Consider the following 25807-nt stretch of genomic DNA (forward strand, 5'->3'; position numbering starts at 1 on the left):
GGATGTAGATGGGCGGGATCCCCTCTTAAGAAGGGTGTAGAAATGTTCCCTGTGGATGGCCACCTGGCACTCCCCAGCATCTAACCGGGAACCCTGGCCATATTATACCAACTGTGGTTCGAGAAGCTCAGCTCCTGAAATTGTTACTCATCCCTGAGCCACGAGAGAATTCACAGTAGATAAATTAAAATCAGAGTCCACTACCTTCATGGCACCCATAGCTTGGAAAGCCACAGCTAATCTCGAAGGGGTCAGTGCTGCCAGCATGGCACTGAATCTTGCGCTCTTGTTCCTCATAGGGGAATGGTACTGTCTGTCTGGAGCCACAGAACCAAACCTGTGGAAAAGAGAGGGGGGATTTCACAAAAAAGCAGGACATAGCACCACCAGAAATGACGTCAGGTGGCTCCCATGTGCACACGCAGGGAAGCACTCGGATTTCCCCATCGTGGAACTTCCCCCTTGAGACAGAGAGCAGATAAGGGCAGGGGGAGTCCCTCTCCAAGAGATGCTGAGAAAGGCTTGACTCAAGGGAGGTAGTGGTTTCCTGAGACATTAAACCAGCACCGGAGCCTGACTGTGCAGACCGCGCACTGACCCACTTTTTAAAAACTGAGATGTAATTCACATACCATAAAATGTATCCCTTCAAAGTGTACAATTCAATGGATTTGAGTATAGCCATGAAATTGTACAACCATCACCATGATCCTATTCCAAATCATCTCACCACCCCAAAAAGAAACCCCACGCCACTAGGAGTCCCTCCCCATACTCCCCTCCCTCCAGCCCCTGGTAACCATTCACCTACTTTCTCTCTCTATGGTGCCTGTGCTGGGAAAAAATTCACATAGATGGAATCATATCATATGTGGTCTTTATGTCTGGCTTCTCTCACTCACATGTTTTCAGGGTTCATCTGTGTTGTAGCATGTCAGTACTTCCTTTCTTTTCATGGTTGTATAGTATTCCATTGTATGGATATACCACATTTTATTTCCTATTTCCTCAGTTGATGGATATTTGGATTATTTTCCCGTTTTTGCTATTGTGAATAATTATGCTACCGACATTTGTGTATAATTTCTGGTGTGGATATATGTTTGCAATTCTCTTGTGGACAATGTTTTCACACATACCTAGGAGTAGAATTGCTGGGTCATAAGATGATAACTTTACAGTTTTGAGGAATGGCCAAACTGTTTTCCTAGTTGGTGCCACCATTTTGCAGCCCTACCAGCAATGTATAACAAACAGTCCTAATTTCTCTACATCCTCCCCAACTCTTGTTATTGTCTGTCCCTTTAATAAGAGACATCAGCTGGGCATGGTGACTTGTGCCTGTAATCCTAGCACTTTGGGAGGCTGAGGTGGGTGGATCATCTGAGGTCAGGAGTTCAAGACCAGCCTGGCCAACATGGCAAAGCCCCATCTCTACTAAAAACACAAAAATGAGCCAGGCATGGTGGTGCATGCCTGTAATCCCAGGTACTCAGGAGGTTGAAGCAAAAGAATCACTTGAACCTGGGAGGCAGAGGTTGCAGAGTGCCAAGATTACACCACTGCACTCCAGCCTGGGCGACAGAGCAAGACTCCATCTCAAAAAAGAAAGAAAGAAAGAAAAAAAAAAAAAGACACCCTAGTAGGTGCAGAGTGGTATTCGCGGTGGTTTTGATTCGGATCTTCCTAATGGCAGTGATATGGAGCATCTTTTCATATGCTTAGCAGCCATTTGTAAATCTTTAGCGAAATGTCTATTCAGATTTTTGCTCATTTTAAAATTGGGTTATTTGTCTTTTTATTCTTGAGTTGTAATAGTTCTTTCTATATTCTGGATACTATACCCTTGTGATATTAATATATATGATTTACAAATATTTTCTCCCACTCTGTAGGTTTTCACTTTATTCATAGTGTTCTTCGATGCAAAAAAAAAGGCTTTTACAGCTTTGATGAAGTCCGATTTATCTATTTTTTCTTTGGTTAGTTGTGCTTTTGGTGCCATGTCTAATAGATTGCTTAAACCCAGGTCACAAAAATTCACACCTGTGTTTTCTTCTAAGCGTTGTGTAGTTTTAGCTCTTACATTTAGGTCTGCGATCCATTTTGAGTTGATTTTTGTATATGGTAGGAAGTAAAGGTCCAACTTCATGCTTTTGCACGTGGCTACCTAGTTTGTCCCAGCACCATTTGTCAAAAAGACTATTCTTTCCCCATTGAATTGTCTTGGCTCTGCAGTGGAATATTAACTGACTGCAACTGTAGGGATTTATTTCCAGACTCTTCATTCTATTCCATTGTACATATATCTATCCTTATGCAAATATCACACTGTCTTGATTACTTTATAGTAAGTTTTCAAATCACAGGTGTGAGTCCTCCTACTTTGTTCTTCTTTATCAAGATTGTTTTAGCTATCCTGAGTTTCTCGCATTTCCATATGAATGCTGGTGGTCCTAAAAGGGCCTGGGGGACTTTAGCACCCACCAGGATAACTGTGAAGATGCTTTTATTGCTTCCATTTTATTTCCTATCAATTCACAGGAGGAAAATGTTAAGCAGAATTTGGTCCACTTTAAGATTTTTTCTTTTTCTTGTTGCTTTATTTCATGAATTGACATATAATAACTGTATACATTGATGGAATACAGTGTGATGTTTTGATACATGTATATATTGTATAATAATAAAATCAGGGCAATTGGCATATTCATCCTCTGAAGCATTTATCAATTTTTTGGAATGAGGACATTTAAAACTTGTAACTATTTTGAAATATACAACACATTATTGTTAACGATATCACCCTGTACAATATCACACCAGAACTTATTTCTTCAATCCAACTCTAACAGTATCCATTGACCAACTTCTCCCCATCCCCTCCTCCTCCCTACCTTTCCCAGCCCCTGGTAACCACTATTCTATCCTCTACTTCCTTATCCTTCCATTTGTTTAACTTTTATTTTAAGTTCAGGGGTACAAGTACTGGTTTGTTACATAGGTAAACTTATGTCATGGGGGTTTGTTGGACCAATCATTTTTAAGTTTTTTTCCCATACAATTTTCTTAAGCTTTTGGCATCCACTACACGTATCTGCTGGCAACAAAAAGGAGCAAAGCATTCAAGGGAAATCCATGGGGAGTCAGGAAGACAGCTGGTTGTGTGCACCCTGATTGCTGGCTTCGTCACAGATTTAACATGACTATGGCTCAAGATTTTTATTGGATGCATGAAACGCTGCTGAGAAAATTAAAAGTACTTGGTGTTTCTCAGCTTCTGTGAAAAGCATCATTAACCCCTAGAGCTCCACCCCCAGAACACACCTGCAAGCTGAAAGATGGTGCCTTATCCCCTGCCACTCACAAAGGAAGCAATAGCACCCATCTGTTTATAATGGGGGGAGGGGAGGAAAAAACCTAAATGTCCAACAATAAGAAATTGATTATATAACTTATAAACCATTTATTTAACAGTCTATTATAATGATATTAAAGATGATAATGCATGTGAGTGCTTAGCATTACATAAAAGCATTTGCTATATAATGTTAAATGGAAAGTACAGGTTATTTTAAACACAGAATCTAGAAGTGGATCTCGTTTAGTAAAAATCTGACACCTTTCTCTCTTTAGACATATGGGCATAGAGAAAAGTCTGGAAAGACGTACATTTGAAGTGTAATGGTCATTACGTCTGGACAACAGCATGTTGAATAATTTTACATTTTTTTTTTCCTATCTGCAGATGTATCTTTTCCAATTAGTTGTCAACAAACCTGTAGGGGCAGTTAGGGGAAGACTGCCCAGATACACAGCCCACGAGACCCAAGAACCAAGCCAACTTTGGAGAGCAGTGAGGTCACCTGCACCATTGACCTGAGTAAAGGAGACACTACTCACTTATCCAGCAGGTTCTCCCTGGGTATCCGAACCTTGTCAAATATTAAAATCCCATTGTCCACATCATGCAGACCTGGCAAGAACAGAAAGGGGGAATGGATACAGCATCAGAAGTATTTTCCCTGCTACTTCCCAGGTCTGTTGCCACTAAAATAGAAAGCCCCTTATTTTACTTCCAGAATTGTTGGTGCTTTTTCCTTTGGGATGGACATGGGGATGCTGTCTGCTGTTTCCTTGATGAGCTGTACCTGTTTTTTTTTCCACCAGCCTGGCCCCTTCCTCCCTAGCGAGAATGGAGGAGAATGGGCTTTCCTTCTGTGCAGCCTGCACGCTTTGGGCATGCAGTGGATGCACACCTACCTCCCGAGCAGTGACTGTGATTAAGAAAGGGAGAGTTCTGGCCGGGCGCGGTGGCTCAAGCCTGTAATCCCAGCACTTTGGGAGGCCAAGACAGGCGGATCACGAGGTCAGGAGATCGAGACCATCCTGGCTAATACAGTGCAACCCCTTCTCTACTAAAAAATACAAAAAACTAGCTGGGCAAGGTGGCGGGCGCCTGTAGTCCCAGCTACTCGGGAGGCTGAGGCAGGAGAATGGCCTGAACCCAGGAGGTGGAGCTTGCAGTGAGCTGAGATCCGGCCACTGCACTCCAGCCTGGGCAACAGAGCCAGACTCCGTCTCAAAAAAAAAAAAAAGAAAGAAAGGGAGAGTTCTAAGCAACTGCAAGAATGGGAAGCTGAAGACAGAGGCAGGGAAGCAGGCTTGCTCTCCCCAGGAATGCAGTGCTCAAATCCCTCCTCCTTCCCAGTGCTCTCTCCTCTGCACACAGAGCAAACTGTTGACAGCAAATGCCCACAAGACAAGGGAAAACAGCCACAAGGACAGCAGGAAATGGGGGAAGCAGTGGGTAGCAGGGAGGGGTGGTCCTGAAATCTGGCAGACACATTTCCTAAAGACACCTGCCAGAGTCTGGGATCTTCTCTTTGTGAAAACTTAGATTTAATCTAGGGGAAAACAATCTGTCTTTAGTAAATGTCTTTATTCAGAGCTTCACCCCTTGACAAGGACACACGTGCATTTAGTAGCTTACAAGGGCACCAGAGCAGACTCTCTGCCATTGCCAGCATTTTCAACATCTGGCACGACTTCACAGAGCTCAGCCTACCCCTCTGCTCTCAGCAATATTTGACATGCAAGGAACTTTCAAGGAGCCCAGCCCAGCCAGGGTCTCGGTCACCTCTGGGAGATACATTTAAAACCCTCACAAACCCACCTGCAGCCATGCCTGCAGTCGTGGCAGTGGACAGTAAACACTAAGGGGCCAGGATAGACTATCCCCTCCACCAAAGGATGGGCCACTTCTTCCCTCTTCTCTTACTGCTCTTCCTTCTTTTTTTTCCTTCTCTCCCAGTCTCCCTTCCTTGGCTTGGCATGACCTTGGCCATGAGCGGTCCCTGGAGCATACAGGCATGTCCTGATCTCACCAAATGTTATGGGTTAAATTGTGTCCCCCCACCCCCCGCAAAATTCATGTATTGAAGCCCTACTCCTTATACCTGTGTATGTGACCTTATTTGAAGATAGAGTCTTTACAGATGTGATCAAATTAAAATGAGGTCATTGGGGTAGGCTCTAATCTAAATGACTTCTGTCCTTTATAAGATGGGGTAATTTGGAGACAGGCATGCACACAGGGAGAACACCAGGTTAACATGAAGACAACCGTTTACAAGCCAAAGAGAGAGTCCTAGAACAAATCCTTCCCTCACTGCGTCTGGAGTTGGTTCCTGCTGGTGGATTCATGGTCTTGCTGACTTCAAGAATGAAGCTGTGGACCTTCGTGGTGAGTGTTACAGCCCTTAAAGGTGGCACGGACCCAAAGAGTGAGCAGCAGCAAGATTTATTGTGAACAGCCAAAGAACAAAGCTTCCACAGGGTGCAGCGGTTTGCCACTGCTGACTGGGGTTGCCAGCTTTTATTCCCTTATTTGTCCCCTCCCATGTTCTGTTTCTGTCCTATCAGAGTGCTCTTTTTTCAATCCTCCCCACGATTGGCTACTTTTAAATTGCTGCTGGTTGGTGCATTTTAGAGAGCGCTGATTGGTGCATTTTACAGAGCACTGATTGGTACGTTTTAAAGAGCACTGATTGATTGGTGCATTTTACAATCCTCTTGCTATAGAGCACTGATTGCTGTGTTTTTACAGAGCACTGATTGGTGCATTTTACAATCCTCTTGCTAGCTACAGTGCTCACTGATTGGTGTGTTTTACAATCCTAGCTACAGAGTGCTGATTGGTGCATTTTAGAATCCTCTTGTAAGACAGAAAAGTCCTCCAAGTCCCCACTCAACCCAGGAAGTTCAGCTGGCTTCACCTCTCATCACCACTCTTAGAAGGAGCCAACCCTGCTGATACCTTCATCTTGGACTTCCAGCCTGCAGAACTGTGAGACAATACACTTCTGTTGCTTAAGCCCCACAGTTAGTGGTATGGCAGCCCTAGCAAACTAAGGCACTGAGTCAGTCCTCAGGACTCACTAAGGGCCTCATGAGCACAGACAGCAGGCAGGTGGCCAGGGGTGCAAAGAAGAGAGCCACAGCCTGCCCCGTGAGAGCCCCCAAGTCTGAGATGAGAGAAGACAGAATAGCACTGTGGACAAAACTGCCTCGTTACTGGAAAATTTGAGAAGCTGGGAGAAACTGAGACCGATGCACGTTCATAAAAGGCAATCTACAACATTCCTGAACAGTTCTACATAAAAGACTTCATGAGGCTTCAAAATCCGGACATCTTCTCTGGGGAAGTTTTCTCCACCCTCACTGTTTCGGTAATGTAAGGTAGGTTAGATTCTCCTTGAGTGGGGTGGGGAGCAGGTGGGAAGAGTAAGCACAGGAGAAGGGCACCTGGGGACTCACCCTCCTTGTACATCCTATCAATAGCTGTCACTCCTGGGTACAAGCTTCCATTTTCATCCCGGACAAGAACGATGAAACAGTGGGGCCCTAAGGAAGGCATCGAGATCATTATTAAGCTCTCCTTCCTATAGCTTTACTTATTTCCTGGAATGGTGTAACATTTCTGTGATTCTCAGACTCACTCAGTTCTACATCTGTGCACCACACATGAGAGCATATAATGTCAAAATGTAATGATAAATTTCTTCATGCATATTAGGAGATAAAGTTTGTACTGAATTACTTACAAGATAAAAGCAGCTCTGTGAAATGGGTTTTCACCAGTAAATAGTACTAATGAAGAGAATTATTCTAGTTGTCTGTGTTGGTAACAAACCTTGAGATCTTCCATCTACGATGAGCTGGGCAAAGACGGCTGCGTAATTCCTGTACATGGCATTTCCAATATACATCTTCTCGGCATTTTCACACGGTGTGTCAATTACAAACTCCCACACAGAAACAGCAGAGCAACAGTGTTTCCCTTCCCATGGCTCATTTCAGTTCCCTGGCTCAAGGCAATGAATACTGTGCAAACAGACCCACACGGTGCAGGGTGCCGTTTCCAGGGGATTTCACAGCAGAAGAGAAGACAACCGGAAGGTCACCTGGCTCCATGTCTTGAAACTAACACGACTGTGCTATCACCTCAATTCACTTATTCCACCTCCACCTCAACTTTGAAAATGGCTGGAGATTAAAGTGATTTTTCAAGGAACAATCCAATCCAGAAAATAAGTTGCCAATTTTCAATCTTTAAAAGGTGTTCGTTCTCTCCCTCCCAGTCTCTCCTGTTTATAATGCCGGGCTGACATGTGTGCTGTTTGGCTGAGCCTGCCTGGCTTTAATGTATAAAGGCTTTCTTCAATTATCTCTCTAGACTACTTCATAGCAAAGTTTTGACCTTTCAATCATCCAACACCAAAACCTCCAAAAGCCCTGGTGGTACGTGCTCAGCTCTCCACACCCCTCACCTCCAAACAGCCCACCTGCAAGATTTCTAAGAAAGGATAGAGCATCCAATGATCTGGGCCCTTAGATGGCTTGTCTCAGGGTCCACATCTGTGAGCTGCATTTCATCTGCCGGTGTTCACTCCTTCTGGGCAAATCACTTGGTTCCTCACTGTTTCCCAGGCCCTGAACCTTCCTGCCTTCCACCAAACAAATGACGTCTTTGTTTAAAAGAAAGCCAAGTAATCGAAGGCCAAAACTGTATGCTTGGATAAAGCAACACCAATAGACAGCCACGACCTATCCCCACCGCTGCTTACAGTATCAGCCCAAACAATTTTTATTGTTATAAAAAGAAATCCCTCATTTAAGCTTTTGAAAATGTCTATTTTCCTGATCAACGAATATAATAATTAAAGTTTCCCAAAAGAGGTTCATATGTTCAAGCGCCTAAAACAGAAGAACTTGTAAATGAGAGTCTTTCCTAGGAGGGAAAAATCTTAGAATGTACCATGCAGTTTGTCTCTGAATATGTCCAAGGATTCCAGCTCAAAATAGTCTGAAACTAACACTGGTCATGAAGAAACAGGAAGAAAATGCAGGGGTTTTGTTCTCAGGCTCAACTCAAAACTCCGTCTTCTCTTTCCTCCTCTCTGGAAGCTGACATAAGGGTCACAATGGAAATGCTCCCCTCACTTCTTGGCTCTCCCCAATCTCTGTTGCCACCTGGGTTACCTTTAAGCCTCTCGCCAAAAAGCAACTGGCCCTGATGCCAGCTCTGAATACAGGGCACCTGGGGCAAGTTGGGAGCCCAGGGGAAATGGCAGAGAGTGGAACTGCACATTTAATTGGAGTTGACAATATTGAAGATGTGACTGAACTAAACCAACAAGCTATTGATCATGCAAAGATTGTCTCAGATTTCAGACTATAAAGTACATAGACAACGCTTTCCTGCTGGCCAAGAAATATAGTCTTGAAGCCTAAGAAAACATTCTCTGACAGATGTTTGCACAGGGAAACTTTTAACATGTGCGAGAGCTTTTCAGAAACATAAACGGACATGCTGGATCTTTTTAGGAGACGTCTCTGGAGGCCACCCTTGTCTTATCAGGGCAGCCAGGGCTTCTCAAGGAGAGGCATTACTTGAGGCTGAGTGCAGTGAAAAATAACAGCATAAAAATACAACCCATGTGGGTGGGGGCATGCTTACACCCAGGGTAAGAAAGTGAAGTGGCAGAGGAAACACTGGCCTGGCAGAAACCATCTGGTGGGATGGGGAAGGGAGAAGGAGGCCACTCGTCCCATAAACATTTGCTATGCTCTGGGAAAGGAGGTTTGTCACTTCTGGCAAAATGCTTGATTTGGAAAGTTTGCATCAGCCAAAACCCTGGCGTTAAAGCTGCATCTAAATAACACACACCATGTGTGTCGGTTTCTGTAATAATTATCTGTTGAAGGCCAGCAAAATGGTTAGTGTTGTAGGCACTATAAATGATGCCTTTGGCCAGAGAGTTCATAACCTCATTTATTTTTGCTATTTAGAATAAAGCATAAATACAAAACTCTCTCTTATCTCTTAACTATCCATACCACTACCCAATCCACCTCCCAAAAATAAATGTAAAACAACCAACCCACAAGAATGAATAACCAAAACATGTAAGAGATTTAAATGGTCCTGGGGGACAGAACACTTATTTAATAAGCTCTAGCATTTTGAAAGGGAAATGAAGGGGAAAACACAGAACGCAATGAAGGCAGAAATCCATTCCTGCTATGTCAGTTCTCGGTGGTATGAGTTTATGATGGGATTGTTCTCTCTCCCAGCCCCACGGGAGACGGTGTTCACCAGAGGCCCCTCGTCATTATGATTGCAACTTTGCAGGTCCCCTGTCAGACAGTGGCAGCTGCTGAGGCACGCCAGGTAGCTAAGTCATTTATGCTGTTTGGGGAAAATGGGACCAACACAGGAAATTATTTTTGTAAAAAAGTAATAATTGTAAGAAGAAACAAGTAAATAAAAGCTGTGGGTGTTTTCCCCCATCAATGACAGCAAGGTGACCTCAATACCATGGCTTCAGGAGAGGAAAAAAATCGGCCAGCCAAAAGCCAGAGGATGTTAGGTCGGCACGCCACCACTGGCAGAAAAGCCAAGCTACTGAGGGCAGTCCCAGCCGAACCTAACTCACCATTAACTGCATAGCCAGAGTCAGCTGCTTAACCTCTATGAGCCTCCATTTCCCCATCTCTAAAGTAGGGACAATAATGCCTTTTTATAAGATTACAGAACATCTGAAATGATGTTACAAGTAGACTGTTTAGCCTGGTACATGGCACATCCGTGCTCAGTTTACAGGACCAGTTTAATGTTGCGTTTCTGGAACTGTTGCTGGGAGGAAACATAGAATAACTACACAGAGGAAGTTTGATACAGAGTATGGCACTTCGTGAGTGGTCAGTATAGGGTAGTGCTTATTCTTGTTCTTACTATGATCTTGGACATCATTGGCTGCTGGAGAGAACTAACATCGGGGCAGGAGGAAAAGCAGGGCATCCTCCAATATACCCCACCCCTGCATCTGTCATTCCAGACGCTGGCCACCTCCAACCAGCATTTCCGGGTCAGGAAACCCGCTAACAAAAATCCACATGCTCAAGGACAAACTGCAAAAATAAAGAACAGATGAAGCAGAGCAGCCACATGGCCAGGCGGCACCCGCAATCACGCTCGGGCACGTGCTTACACACACCAACTGACACAGCTTCATTTCTAGAAAGAACCTCAACATTTGTTTATCCCTTTGTAGTTCTTAGGAACACCCAATATCAAGCAAGAAACTATAAAGGAGAGTGAGATAAGCACACAGTCACTTTCTTTTTTGGTGGGGAGCAGGGGCGGGTGTGTGTAGGAGTTAAAGAGATGGGAATGAGGGTTACAAAGCAGCGTCCCCAGGGTATGTTGTGACCCACTGTGGACAGAGCTAGCAATGTAGAGAGACTTAGCCAACATCTTTTTAATTAGCAAGAAGGGAATGGAAAGGAAGAAAAATAGAGAAGAAAACGAAAGGAAAAGGAAGAGAAAGAATGAAAAGGAAAAACCTCAGCATTGACCACACATAGTAAAGGTAGAAGAGTCAGATTGTTTGGTAACACTCTTGTTTCTGTTGTCATGTAAAATGTCAGTGCAGGTCACGGTGAGGGACAGCGCGTGATCCCAGTACAGAAGACTCAGCTTCTGATAAGGTGGCCCCAGCACAGTGCCCTCCTGACACAGGGCACAATGGAGAGGATCAACAAAGGCATCTCCTCCAGTCCTTTCCTGCTACTGCTAGCAACGAGAACAAAATGGCTTTAGTGTTGTTCTCTTGGAGTTATGACAAGGGATTACATTCACAAGTGCACACAAAGTGCTTGTAGCAGTGTTCAGTCTCAAAGGCACCATATAAATGTTGGCTGTGTTGGGTTCATGAAGGCTGAGCACATATCCACCTCTATTAAAACACTTAGACATTTGATCTGAATCTCAGCTCCTGGGGCCAGAGAGCACACAGAGAGGGTGTGAAGCTGGACACAGAAAGAAGGAGATCTGGTTCTGTCCAGGTTTTCTGCTGCCCTGGACGGCAGAAGGAGGACAGATTCCTCACCTGGGCAGAGAGGTCAACGGTGGCTTCGGTCTGGATCCCTCTCACATTGCTTCCATGGCCCCTCTCGGTCATTGCAAACATCCCAGTGTATTTCTGCTCCTGGAGTTTAACCAGACGTTAGAAGGGAATTAGCTGGTCAGGCAGCTGCTCCAAATGCAGACCCCTTCGGCCGTTAAGAAAGGTGGTGAGAGAGGGACAGGTGTGTTGGAGAAAACTATAAAAATGCAGTCTGATGACAGCAAACGTGAGCTTAACAACATGACAGGCTCAACGCAATATAAAAAAGATAGTCTCAGAATTCTCACTGTCAACAAGATTTTTGCTGACACAAATTCTGTTTTATTTTATTTTTCTTCAAACACACACACACACACACACACACACACACACACATGCATATCTATCTACTACAGATTTTTAAGGCTCTCCATAGAAGACTGATATTGAGGAAAATACCATACCTGGAGTGGCTGAAACCACTTAGTAATATGTTCAGGGCTTCCGAGATTCCTGATAGCACCACCAAATAGCCAATAAACTATTCCACACTGGAAACAAGGACAATACAAACCATCATTAGCAACAGTCAGTAATCTAAAGACAATTCAATCCACGGCCAAACTCCAATCAGGGAGCAGCTCTTCAGTCCCCTGTGCTCTACCTAAGCCCTGCAAGTGGCCTGCTTCTTTGCCCTTCCTCTTCACTGCCTGGTGAGCTCGAGTTTCTCTCTGCAGACATGGCTCATGAGTCACTCAGGATTGACACAGAAAGTCAGTCCTCCATCCTCAGGCCTCCCAGATCCCCCCATCAAATGAATGCTCCGAACGCTCATTCTGCTTTGTCCTCTCAGGATCTAGCTCAGGGTCTGATGCAGAAGACATGTAACAAAGTGCGTGTGCAATGACCCTCGATCTGACCCCTGTCTGCGGAGGTGAGTCCTGCCATGAGAAACAGTGTTTCCTTACAGGAAGGTGGATGGAAGAGGCAATGCTGCAAAACGAGCAAGCACACAGCTTGGGATGAGCGCCCTGGGTTTCCATCCCAGTTCAGCTACCCACTGGCTGCAGGATCTCGGACAAATGACATAGTAGTCTCAGCTTCCTCATCTGATAAATGAATAATGTGAGTACCCACTTACTGAGCTACTGAGCTTACAAGCTCATTGACTCTCACAACAACCCTGGAGAGAAAGCATCATCATCCCCATTTAACACCAGAAACTGGGATTCACAGAGGGAAAGTGTCTCACCCAACGCCACATCCTCAGAAAGTGGGAAGGGCTGAGGCTGAAACCCAAGCTACCCAATGCCTTATAGTACTTCATATGGTGGCCATCAGGATTCAGTGAGAGTCAACTGCCAAGCCCTTTGCTTGGTCTTTTGTGGGGTTTTGGTTTTTGTTTCTGTTTGTTTTTAAGAGACAGGATCTCACTCTTTCAGCCAGGCTGGAAGGCAGTGGCATGATCATAGTTCACTGCATTGTCAAACTTTCAGGCTCAAGCGATCCTCCTGCCTCAGCCTCCTGAGTAGCTGGGATTAGGGACTACAGGCACACACTACCACACCTGGCTAATTTTTTTTTATTTTTAGTAGAGATGAAAGTCTTGCTATATTGCCCAGGTTGGTCTCAAACTACTGATCTCAAACAATCCTCCCACCTTGGCCTCCTGAAGTGCTGGGATTACAGGCATGAGCCACCATGCCCAGGCTGCCTGGTCTTTTGTAAACCCTGGAAAAGTGTCACTGACAAAGAGGAGGAGGAAGAGAAAGAGGATGAGGATGAGAAGGAGAAGGAGAAGAAACAGGAAGAGGCAGAGTGGCTTGAGCAGGGCCGTTTGGAAGGAGCAGGGTGACTGACTGCGAAGACAGAAGAACTTGAATGTAGGGACATTTGCTGTGTCTGCAGGTCAGAGTTCCTTCCCCCTCCTAGCTATACAACCCCAATTTTCATCTGGGGAGCCCTCCTCCCCTAGAATCTGTCCAAGTGGTTTGTGGGTGATGTTGACCCCACCCCCAGCTTTAGGATGAGTTGGGAGCCCAGGACTGGCTGATCTGGCCAGACATGGCTCTCAGGATGGATTCACGATCTGGGTGGGTCCATTTGGAGTGGAAGCCAGGACACAAGGCTGAGCTATTGTGGAAGAGAAGCCCTCTTTTGTGATGTTATGGAATCTGGAGGGATGGAAGCCTGGGGCCGTATAGCCACGAGCTGGGGAATGAAGCCGAAGTATGAGGACCAGGTTGGGGGAAGGAGGCAGAGTTGAGAGATGGGAGAGACCAGGTCATGCACATCCAGACCTGAAGCCTGGTACACCCTAGACTCCTGACTTACAGGAGTAAAAGCAGCCAATATGTGCCTTTTTTGCTTAGGCAAGGTTAGCGTGGACTTTTTTCCTGGGGTCACTGCATCTGGATGAGCTCTCTGTTCATACCCCATGTGTATGAACAACCCGGTATTAATTTTGTGAAACGGTACTGGATCAACTCTAGCAGCTCAGACCAGTTAACACGCTCTGGCATCAGGACAGATGAATTTCACTAATCACATCTGACATGTGAAGTGCTTTTCATTTGGAGAATCATAAAATATCCTGGGAAGATGATTCACACCCCGATGACTCAGCTCACTTCTCTACAGAATCATCGCGGGCACTGCAAATTGCATTACTAATTCCAACATGGGAAATGGAAGCAACCCAAATGGTACATGTTTTTTCCCTAAACCATCTTGGGAGTTAAGTTTTAAAAAAATTTTTTTCTAAAACTAAAACAAGTTAGGTTTTCCACCTCTAAATCTCTTTGGCTGGTGCCTAACGCACTCTTGACAATATATTCCTCTTCTAGGTTTTAAATCCTTTCCTCCTCCTTAAGAAGAGGGAAAAAAAAAAACCTAGAGCATTTGATCCACATTTTGAAAGCCCTATTCACTAAATGTCTTAGCAGGCACCCTGGGCTGTGGAAGTGAACCTGTAAGTTTGCAGGAAATGGCAGCAGTTGACAGAGGCAGTGACTGCGTGACCTCAATCCACATAGTCAGGTGAGGTGTGGGGTTCATTTCCCACAAAAGTCACATTCTCTAAATGGCAGCTAATCCAACCAAGCTGGGCCAAATGCAGGTGGAGCTCCTGGGGATTAGAAGTGGAGGGCTCCCTGGCCTGACATGCTTTCAGCAGCTGCCTTCTGGGAGGGGCATGGGCCCCAGCCCACAGGCCAGGAAGGAGGCAAACAGGGAAGCGGGGAAGTAGAGGGATTCAGGGTAGATTCTGGAGACGGAGTTGATGGGATGGATTTGGGAGGAGAAGGAAAGAGAGGACTCCGGGAGACACTTGGGTCTGTGGCCTGCGTTTCCAGGAGGATGGAGACCCATTGATTGCAGTGCAGCAGCTTGGAGGAGGGGCTGAGAGGAGCCAGAAGGAGGGTATGGACTCCTTAAAACAGAAATGCTGAGGCTGATGGGAGGTAGGCATCAACCCATCACGTGGGAGTGTCGCAGAGTGTCCTCTGAGAGGACACTGTGGCACTCCTGTCAGACTCCCCAGCGTCCTGCCCCTGGCAGACCTCAGGGAACAGGACACAGAGAGGACCATTTGCTCTGAGACAGACTGCAAAAAGCAGTGGTAAGAGGGAAAAAGTAGAGTTGGCTGGGGGACACCCAATGAAAACTCGAACTTCAAACATGCACCCACCTTGTTTGAGAAAGCCTCCTCTCTCTTTTCTCACTTATCAGGAGAAGAAAAGTGACAGCTATGACATCGAGCACATGAGGTAATGATCACAACATGCCCAGTGAGGGCCGGCAGCAGCCTCCAGAGGCCACAGTGTGAGACAGCTGAGGGGTGGGAGGTGCAGCCAGGACAGGTCACAGGGGCTAAAGGATGGGGCTATGGCAGGGCTTCCTAGCTTCTAAATAAAGACTAAAAGGAGACATCCTGAAGTGGAAGGGAAATCTGGTGTGTTACAGCTGAGAAGGCAGGCTGGTATCACCTCAACCTACCAATGAAGCCAATACCTGGAAGACCATGGAGTTGGGCCCCCAGCCATGTCCCAGGAGGTTACAGTCCCCACCACTTATGGAGGCTCCTGCTACCTACCAGGTTTGGCACGGAGATCCTTGCAGGTATTACTGATTTAAATCTACACACAGCCTGTGAATGGGCATTAGCAATGCCATCTTTACAGAAGAGAAAGCTAAGGTACATATGTACAAAGGAACATGCCAAAAGTGTGGCTGGGAAGTCCTAGAAGCAGAATGTGCAACTGTGTTGTTCTGAGTGTGCCCCTGCCCCAGTGGACCAGTAAGGTCTGTCCCGTGGGCAGGAAGCCTACTGGCTTCCTGGCTGCAATAGGCCAGGCTGTTGCTATACTACAGCCCAACAAGGGTCTCCTAAAGAGACTTCGAGTGTATTCAGGATCTCCTAATTCCAAGAGCAAATTTCCACAAATGGAAAACTGGAAGTGTTTTTTGAGACAATGGGGACTCCAGAAATGGACTGAATTTTGTCCTTGCAAAATTAACATGTTGAAGCCCTACCCTCTATGTAATGGTATTGGGAGATGGAAACTTTGGGCAATGAATGATCAAGGTAGATGAGCTCATGAGGGTAGGACTCCCATAATGGGATTGGTGCCCTTACAGAAGAGGAAAAAAGAGCAGCACCTCTCTCCACCAATGAGGACACAATGAGAAGGTGGCTGTCTGCAAGCTAGGAAAAGAGCCCTCACCAGGACCTGACCATGCTGGCACCATGATCTTAGACTTTACAGCCTCCAGAAAGGTGGGAAAATAAATTTCTGCTGTTGAACTCATCCAGCCCATGGTATTTTGTTATAGCAGTCCAAGCAGGCTAAGACAGATAATAGGACGGTTCAAATAAGGGAAAACAGAACAGCCATGGAGAAGTAGAAAAGGAAGCATGTCTCATTTCTTTCAGCTTTAGTTAGAATCCTTCCAGATTGCACCCATGTTTTTGGCAGGAAACTTGGGCTGGCTCACAAGCTAGAGTGGGGATTCAAAGCACCAACAAAGACAATCCTTTTCCCTGGCATTTTGTTAGTGTGCCCACCCCTTTCGCTGTGAGCCACTCTCAGAGCCAGCCCACAGTCCTGCCAGTACCTGGCTGTGCGAGTACAAATGAGTTTGTCCAAGGTGTTCAGGGAAATGCAAAGCCACTGGATAAACAGACCTGGAAAGAGAGAGAAAAGGGACTTGAACATGCAGGGCACAGCTGATGCTGATGAATTGATGCTGGCGCCCCTTCCTCAGGTTGACAACCAGCGCCTGTGAAACGCAGGGACCACCAGTGGCTCTTGAGCTGGCAGGGGGATCTGGGGAACCCCCGACTGATCCAGAGCTCACAGGAACTGTTCCCAGCACACCACATGCCCTCCTGGCATCTCCTCTACCACCAATAGAAAAGAGCCATGGTCCTCCTGGTCAGGACTTGGGGGCTGCGCAATCTATAGGTTCCTCTAATTGTCTCGGATTTCCAAGCTCCAGGAAAAAAAAATCTCCCACAATTACTGATGTGTGGGACAGCATACTTAATAATAATTTTTAATTGTCATTTTTATTTGTGGTAAAATATATATAGCATAAAGTTTGCCATTTTAGCCACTTTCAAGCATACAATTCAGTGGTATGAAGTACAGTCACAACGTTGTACAACCATCACCACTATTTCCAAAACTTTTTCATCATCCCAAACAAAAACTCTGTACATTAAGCAACAACTCCCATTCTCCCCTTCCTCCAACCTCTCGTTACCTCTAACCTACCTTCTGTCTTTACGGATCTGTCTATTCTAGACATTTTATATAAGCAGACTTACATAATATTTGTCCTTTTATGTCTGACTTATTTCACCTTATAATTTCAAGGTTCATCCACATTGTGGCATGTGGGGGAACTTCATTCTTTTTTTCGGCTGAACAATATTCCATTGTGTGTCTATACCACATTTTGTTTACCCACTCCGCTGTTGATGGAAATGTGGCTTATTTCCAGTTTTAGCTATTGTGAATCATGTGCAATGAACATTGGCATGTTCCAGCTTTTAGCTATTGTGAATCATGTGCAATGAACATTGGCATGTTCCAGCTTTTAGCTATTGTGAATCATGTGCAATGAACATTGGCACACAAGTACTGTTTCAGTCCCTACTTTCGATTATTTGGGGTATATATCCAGTTAGTGGAATGCTGGGCTGTATGGTAATTTTTATGTCCTACTTTTTGAGAAAAAACCATATCGTTTTGACTTTATATATTTACTTAATACTCAAGTATTGACACCTATTATGTACCAAGAATGAAAAGGTTATAGTTTTCAAGGAGTTTTCCCTCTCTTGGTAGTGAGAGCCATAAAGTAATTCCATGAGTAAATACACAGATTCAAAATGGGTGCACGTTATGGCAGAAAACTGTAAGAAGCAAAGACAGGTGACAGCGAGTGGATGGGACTCAAGTTCAAGGCTTGAGAGGGGCATCCCTCTGGGAAGGACACATTAGCTGGGACATGAAGAATGAATAGGTGTCAGCCAGGAGAAGGAGGGGAAAGACCAAGCTAGGGCTGGGAGCAAGTGGTCCAAAGGTGGGTAAAAGGAACCAGAAAAAGGGGAGAGTGGAACAGACGTGACCAGGGCCACACCTGCAAGGACCCATGGGCAACATCAAGGATTAGAGGATGTTTCTAAAGCATAATGGGAGGGAAGAGGTTTCAAGCGGAGAGTGGAGTGATCAGAGAAGTATTTCTTATTTTTTTGAGACGGAGTCTGGCTCTGTCACCCAGGCTGGAGTGCAGTGGCGCAATCTCGGCTCATTGCAAACTCTGCCTCCCGGGTCTACATCATTCTCCTGTCTCAGCCTCCCAAGTAGCTGGGACTACAGGCACCCACCACCACGCCTGGCTAATTTTTTGTATTTTTAGTGGAGTCGAGGTTTCACCATGTTAGCCAGGATGGTCTCGATCTCCTGACCTCGTGATCCACCCACCTTGGCCTCCCAAAGTGCTGGGATTACAGGTGTGAGCCACTGCACCCGGCCTCAGAGAAGTATTTCAAAGGACTTTTTAAGTCCTTGCCAGTTTCCTTCTAGGATACTCAGGAGTTTTCAAAATTTTTATTATGGAAATATTCAAACAAAATAGAAGCATCTAATGAACTCAAGGATGGCCAGCTCATGGTCCATTTTCCTTCATCTCCCTCCCTCCGCCACCCCCACGTACTTTCCCTTCCTATACCCCAGGTTATCTTGATGTTTATCCCTGACATCATATATCACATCTTCCCTGAATATTTCCAATACATATGTAAAAGATTCAGATTCTTTTTTAAAACATAACCCTAAAACCATTATCCCACCTAAAAATATAATGATCATTCTCTAATATCGTCAAATATCCAATGCTCAGGTTTCCCCAACTGACACATAATTTTTCATTACAAATAGTTTGTTGTTTGAACCAGGATGTCAATAAGACACACGCACATTGCAATTGGTTAAAATGCTTCTTAAGTCTGCTTTATGCCACAGGCTGCCCCTTCCCTCATTCATTCAGACAATCCCTGTGAAACTCCATGGACTAAGCTCAGTGCAAGACCCTGGAGACCAGAGGAGAGGGCTCCCCACCCAGAGAGCTGCCACCACCTATGGAGCTGTCCTCAAGGTCACAATCCATGGAGGCTTGCTGAAGACAAAGTAGATGGCAGAGTAGGGTGGGGGTGCAATATGGTAAAAGTGCACAAACTGGGGATCACGAGAGTCTGGACCAGGATCCTCCAGTATTTCTGAGAGGGGATTCATCTATTTATCTGTTGCATCTCAGCTAACTGCTCTCTCTGAAAGCCACAGTCAACCCATCCAAGAGGGAGGAGATCGTGCCTGGCTGAAATCATAGTGGGCCCAGTCTTCCTGGAAAAACCTGATGGTGGACACCCTCACGACAAGACGGCACTCACAGATTTCTTTGTCTTTAATTCCTACCTACCAATAGACAATGTTCACGCCAAACTGAAATCACCACCATATTGGACTCACTGCCAACTGACCTGGCTTCTTGTCTGATCATTCTGTCTTCATGTTCTAGTGGTAATTTCTCCTCTTTGGGGACATCAGGACTGGGTGTTTGGATACGAGGAATTATTTTGAGACTCAGTGGTGTTCAGGGAGGAAAAGGAGGGCCCCATGAAGGACTCTCTGCTGGAAGGCTTGGGCAGCATGAGGGGCTGCAGCAAACACGCCCACCTGAGCTATTCTGTTCGCCTTCCTTGGTAAGCTGGAACATGCAAGATAATTGTCTTCCCTCAAGACAATAAGATGCCATTTTATAACCATTTCCAAAAAAAAAAATGGAGAAATCTAAGAATTCCAAGTATGGGAGAGGACATGGATCCACAGGATCCGATTACATGCTGTTGGTGGGAATGTGAATTGATGCACTAACTTTGGAGAATATATTAACACTACTCTTTAAAGTTAAGCATTCATTCATCCTGTAACTAGCAATTCCATTCCTAGTTGAATACCTAAGTGAAGATTTTACCCATGTTCAACACCCAGACGTGGACAACAGTATTCACAGCAGCACTTTTTACATTAGCAAAATCCCGGAAACAACATGAGAAAGTGGCTGAATAAATGCTGCGGTATATTCACACAAAGGAATATTATACAGTGGTCAAAAATGAACAATCTTCCATTGCTATGTCATTCCCCAAATGGCAAAACTATAGAGATGGAGAACAGATTAGTGGTTGCCAAAGGACAGGGGTGGAGTGGAGGCCAAATGAACTATGAAGGGGTAGCACCTGGAAGTTTCTTTCTGATGATGGAATAGTTCTCCATCTTGATTGTGGTGGTGGTTACATGAATCTACATACAGCATCGAACTGAACTACACACACACACACACACACACACACACAATTGAGTGCATGTAAAAACCACTGAAATCTGAACAAGGTCTATGTCCTATTTAACAGTGCTGTACTAATATTGATTTCCTGATTTTACATTGCATTACTGCTATATAAGATGTCACCATGACTAAAGGGTTCTCATGACCCTATGCACTATTTTTGTAACTTTCTGTGAACATTATTATTTTGAAATAAAAAGGTTTTTATTTTAAAATCTAATGAATACAGGAACACACAATATGAATCAATCTTAGCAATAATATTTAAATGAAGAAAGAAAATCACAAAGGATGATGATACTGTTTTCATAAAATTAAGACAAAGGAAAATAACCAATTGATGCATCTGTAACAAAACTATATAGAGAAGAAAAGCAAATTAGAAACAAAAACAGGATAGGATATGATGGTTAAAGGGGAAGTCAGGGATGGGTTTTGAGGTATGCCATTTTACCCACACCTGTGCCTCTACATAGACTAAGAGAGCCCACAGGGTTATAGTTTTCATTCCTTGGCATGCAAAGCGAGCATGAGTTCATGAAGGGCAGGTGCCCGGCGCCTCTCACCTTCACTCCTGTGGCCGTGTCCGCCATGGAGAGAACTTCTCCTAGGACGAGGCTTCGGCTGACAAAATTCTTTGTTTTTCTCTGCCTGAAAACGTGACAGACTCAGTATCAAGGTTTCCTTATGGTTTTCTGACTTCTTAAATTCACAGTTTTTATACCAAATGCATGTTACTTTTATAATAAAAAATAAACAAAATAAAAGCAATCTTTAAATTAAGAAACAACTCCATCATTCTACTAAAGTAAACATTTTCATCTTTTTTTTTTTTTAATGTGGCTTTCTGGTCTCTTAGTGTTAAAGACTCTTTTTATACGATAGTCAACTGCATCCACATGGAGGCCAGTCTGAGACCCTGCAACCGACTCGCCTCGTGCCTTGCTTTGCCTTCTCCAGGTTTGTCCCTCCCAGCTCCTGGTGTTCCCCTTACAGGCCGGCACCCCCACGGTTCTGCCCAGCTCCTCCAATGTGTGCCACAGCCTGCAGTCTCTCTGCATGGATGCCCCAACCAACAGAGAATGTCTGGGTGGAGCTCTGTTGACAATCTCTTGTTGTTTTGTTTGTTTTGTAGAGACAGGGTCTCGCTATGTTGCCCAGGCTGTACATGAACTTCTGTGCTCAAACGATCATCGTGACTCAGCCCTCCAAGAAACTGGGACTACAGGCATGTGCCACGGCACCCAGCTTCAGTGACAATCTTGATGTGAGAGTGGAGGATTGGGAAGTGTGGGAGCATTCTGGACACAGGAAAAGCAGTATGTCTACTTTGTAACTATAGACCATCTCAGGGCTTTGATGATTTAAAAATCATGGGGTCCCAATCCCCTCTCCTCACTCACTGTACACAACAGCAACAAATCCCAAGGCTATACGAACACACTCTTCTCCACCAGTGATAAATGAGGCATGTCAGAAACACTGTACAGGTTTCATTTTAAAAATTCAGAGGCAGCCAGCATTTCCTTAGAAGGTGGTGGGCCCTTGAGTGGACAAAGTGCAGCTGTCCGTTGTTGAAATCAGTGCTAGTTGTCCTTGCTTGCCAATCTCTTCTGAGATCCAACCAAAAAAAGGTGCTTGTTACCCATGTGTGTATGTGTATGTACGTGTGTGTGTGTCTGTGTGCACGTGTCCATGTATGCATGTATCTATATGTGTGTGTGCATCTGTACGCACATGTGTGTGTGTGCGAGTATGTGTGTGTATACAATGCTCTACCAGCAGCAGGATGATAACTAACCTTCCTTGAATGACTCTCGGTTTCCACATTGGCTAAAGCTCTCACCCCAAACACACTCTAGATTTTTCCCTCTCAAAAGTTTTTGCAATGTTTCTCTCAAGCATTATTTGATCAAACAGCAGGCTGTGTATGTGTGCATGCGAGTGTGAGTGTGTGTGTATACACTGCTCTACCAGTAGTAGGATGATAACTAACCTTCCTTGAATGACTCTCAGTTTCCATACTGGCTAAAGCTCTCACCCCAAACACACTCTAGATTTTCCCCTCCCATAGATTTTCACAACGTTTCTCTCAATCATTATTAATTTGCTCAAACAGCAGGCTGTCAAGATTTATTACTCTTATCATGGCTCCAACCCAATACATCTTGTATTGATTATTTCCTAAAATATCTCCAGGCTTGAGTATATAAACCACTGCGTGACTCCAGCTTCAGTTCACACTGCTGAAGTTATTACCAACAAATAATAAAAGACAACTAAAGCGGACATTTGCAGACTTTTTTAGAGGGCCCAAGTGTCCTTTGTTGCAAAGATCCTCACAACATTCCTACACAGGAGGCTAACAGGACAGGAAAGACTGACCCCATGTAACAGATAGGAAATCCCAGGCTCAGGGAGGTCAAATGACTTGTCCCACGAGAGTCACCTGGTAAGCGGAGAGCAGTATCCTGTATCAGAATCCGAAGCTTCAGGTTTCTCATCTGGACATCTTGCCACCGGCCCTCCCTGCTCCTCATTATTAAGCCAGAGGAAGTCTTGGGACTCTGAGTGACCCAGCCTTCCTCATCGGTCCACCCCTATTTTTCACCACCAGCCTTGTTCCCAGAAAGCACCTTACATCAACCTGTCTTGGGCCCCCAGTTCATCTTCCTGAGAGTCACCCTCTCTGGAATCATCACAACAAACCCTTCCTCGTCACCAGCTCTGTTTTAGCCAAACTGAAATCATCAGGAGTAAGCACAGCCCCCTGAATTTCCAACTATTCATAGCTTTCTTCATATTTCATTCTCTTCACGTACACTGTCAATGCAGGAGTATGACTTTGCCCTTAAGAGTGTCCAACTGCAGTCACTTTTACTCACCACTTTGAAATAAATTGCAAGGACATTCACTGAAGAATCAACTCGAAATTTAGCCATCCTAGAGCATTATAAATTGTCTTGACAATTACTTCCCTTCTCTTGTCTCTGCAGGAGATAGTGATCTTTGCTATTAGATCTGATGGGAAATGACAATAGGAGTTTGCCATTAATTCTCTGACGTTGATTTAAGCATATATTTGTACTCATCCATCTCCAGATGCCAAACCAAAGTTCCAGAACTGAGAACAGGCTTAATAAGAATGACTGCCTTACTGGGATACATTTTAACATCTTCTTCACACATAAATTCCCTATTTTCTTCAACTCTTATTTTATTCCTGATTAATTGTTCTTAATTAAAGAATGTCTAATATTGACAAGTTTCACCTCTCATTGAAATGGCAGCACTAACTGAATGGTCTATGATGATAATGATCAATCAATAGTTATACTAACTGAATGGTCTATGATGATAATGATCAATCAACAATTATGTGCTTTTCTACATTCATCTTTGCAGCAATTCTACTGTATCAATAGCTGCCTTCATTTATACTTAATATATTCAAACCAAATGCAATCTCCATAGTAGCATGTAAGTTTTTAGTGATTTTAAATAATAATTCCATAAATGTATGAATACTATACCAAGCTTATAGTTTATCCTAAATTACAGCCCATGCTATTCACATGCATACTTAATAAATTCAGCCTCAGAGGAAGATAGCTTTTCTTAAAATACTCCCCTTTCTTTGTAGAGCACTTGATGTAACAGATCATTGTGATGTAATAATCTGCTATAAACTCTGAAAAAATGTATGTTTTTGTATTTTTACATCTGAGCTGTCTCTCCTCTGATGTTAGCCCACATGGCCTCCTTTGCCAGCTCTAAGCACGACTCTCACCTCCTGGGCTAACCAGCCCTGGCCTTCCCTCCAAAAGACCCCATGTCTGGCCACTTCTTTTTTTTTATTTTTTTATTTTTATTTTTGTATTTATTTTTTTGAGATGGAGTCTCATTCTGTCACCCAGAATGGAGTGCAGTGGCGCGATCTTGGCTCACTGCAACCTCAGCCTCCCAGGGTCAAGTGATTCTCCTACCTCAGCTTCTCAAGTAGCTGGGATTACAGGCACATGCCACCACGCCTGGCTAATTTGTTTGTATTTTTAGTAGAGATGGTGTTTCACCATGCTGGCCAGTCTGGTGTCGAATTCCTGACCTCATGATCTGCCCGCCTCCACCTCCCAAAGTGCTGGGATTACAGGCGTGAACCACTGCACCTAGCCAAGTCTGGCCACTTTTTACATCTCTTCAACACACTCTTGTGCCCTGGACTATAGTAACAGCCTCTTGACTGGCCTCCTGTGTCCACCCTGCCCCAAACATCAGCCACTATGAGCTTTTTATTATCAGTTATTATTAAGGTAAAATTTACAGCCAGTGAAATGCACAGAGCTTAAGCACATGAGTTAAGTTCAATTATTTACCTGTGTAACCATCACATCAATCAAGAGCACAGGGCATTCCCTTCCCCCAGCAGGCATCCCCATGCCCCTCTGCAGTTAGTACCCACCTTCACAGGCAACCACTGTTCTCTTTTCTTTCTTTGTTTCTTAGAGATGGAGTCTTACTTCATAGCTCAGGCTGGAATGCAGTGGTGTGATCGTAGCTCACTGTAGCCTCAAACTCCTGGGCTCAAGGGATCCTCCTGCCTCAGTCTCTTGAGTAGCTGGGATGACAGGTCTGCCATCACAGACAGCTAATTTTTTTTTTCTGGAGACAAAGGTCTCACTGTGTTGCCCAGGATGGTCTTAAACTCCTAGTATCAAGCAATCCTCCTGCCTCAGCCTCTCAAAGTGCTGGGATTACAGGCATGAGCCACTATCGCCCCCAGCCTCACACTTCTTTTTGTATTACCACCCACTAGTTTGGCTTGTTCTTGAAGTTACACAAGCAGGAAACAGTATATGCTCTTCAGGGTCTGCCTTCTTCCATGCAAAAGAGGTATCTGTGTTAAACTAAGGATATCCATAGTTCATTATCTGAATGGTTTCCATCTATGAATAGTTCATAATTTGTCTAAACGAAACTCTTTAGTGAACATTTGGGTGGCTTCCAGTTTCAGGCTCTTATGAACAAAGTTGACATAAACATTTGTGTACAAATCTTTCGGGACATGTGTCTGTTTCTCTTTTGTAAATCCTTATGAATGCAGCTGCGGGGTTAAAGTGTAGGTTTAGTTTTATAAGGAACAGCCAAACAGTTTTTGAAAATGGTTGTACCATTTTACGCTCCTCCCAACAATGAATGAGAGTTCCAGTTTCTCCATATCCTACCAGCATTGTCAGTCTTGTTCAAATTTAGCTATTCTGGAGGGAGTATAATGTTATCTCACTATAGCTTCAAGATGTATTTCTCAGGCCGGGCGCGGTGGCTCAAGCCTGTAATCCCAGCACTTTGGGAGGCCGAGACGGGTGGATCATGAGGTCAGGAGATCGAGACCATCCTGGCTAACCCGGTGAAACCTCGTCTCTACTAAAAAAAAAAATACA

The 25807-nt window shown here is 44.6% G+C and overlaps 1 protein-coding gene across 1 annotated transcript in view; it reads right to left on the reverse strand.

Moving 5' to 3' along the window:
- Positions 1-25807, reverse strand: part of ACOXL (acyl-CoA oxidase like) — a 365308-nt gene that overhangs the window by 326699 nt on the left and 12802 nt on the right. Inside the window, 7 exon segments of the mRNA XM_025353945.1 lie at positions 205-337; positions 3904-3976; positions 6820-6906; positions 7196-7307; positions 11457-11555; positions 11918-12004; positions 20936-21014. Coding sequence (XP_025209730.1) covers positions 205-337; positions 3904-3976; positions 6820-6906; positions 7196-7307; positions 11457-11555; positions 11918-12004; positions 20936-21014 — 670 coding nt within the window.

The sequence above is a fragment of the Theropithecus gelada genome, chromosome 13 (genome assembly GCF_003255815.1).
Source record: "Theropithecus gelada isolate Dixy chromosome 13, Tgel_1.0, whole genome shotgun sequence".
In the NCBI taxonomy this organism is placed as follows: Eukaryota; Metazoa; Chordata; class Mammalia; order Primates; family Cercopithecidae; genus Theropithecus; species Theropithecus gelada.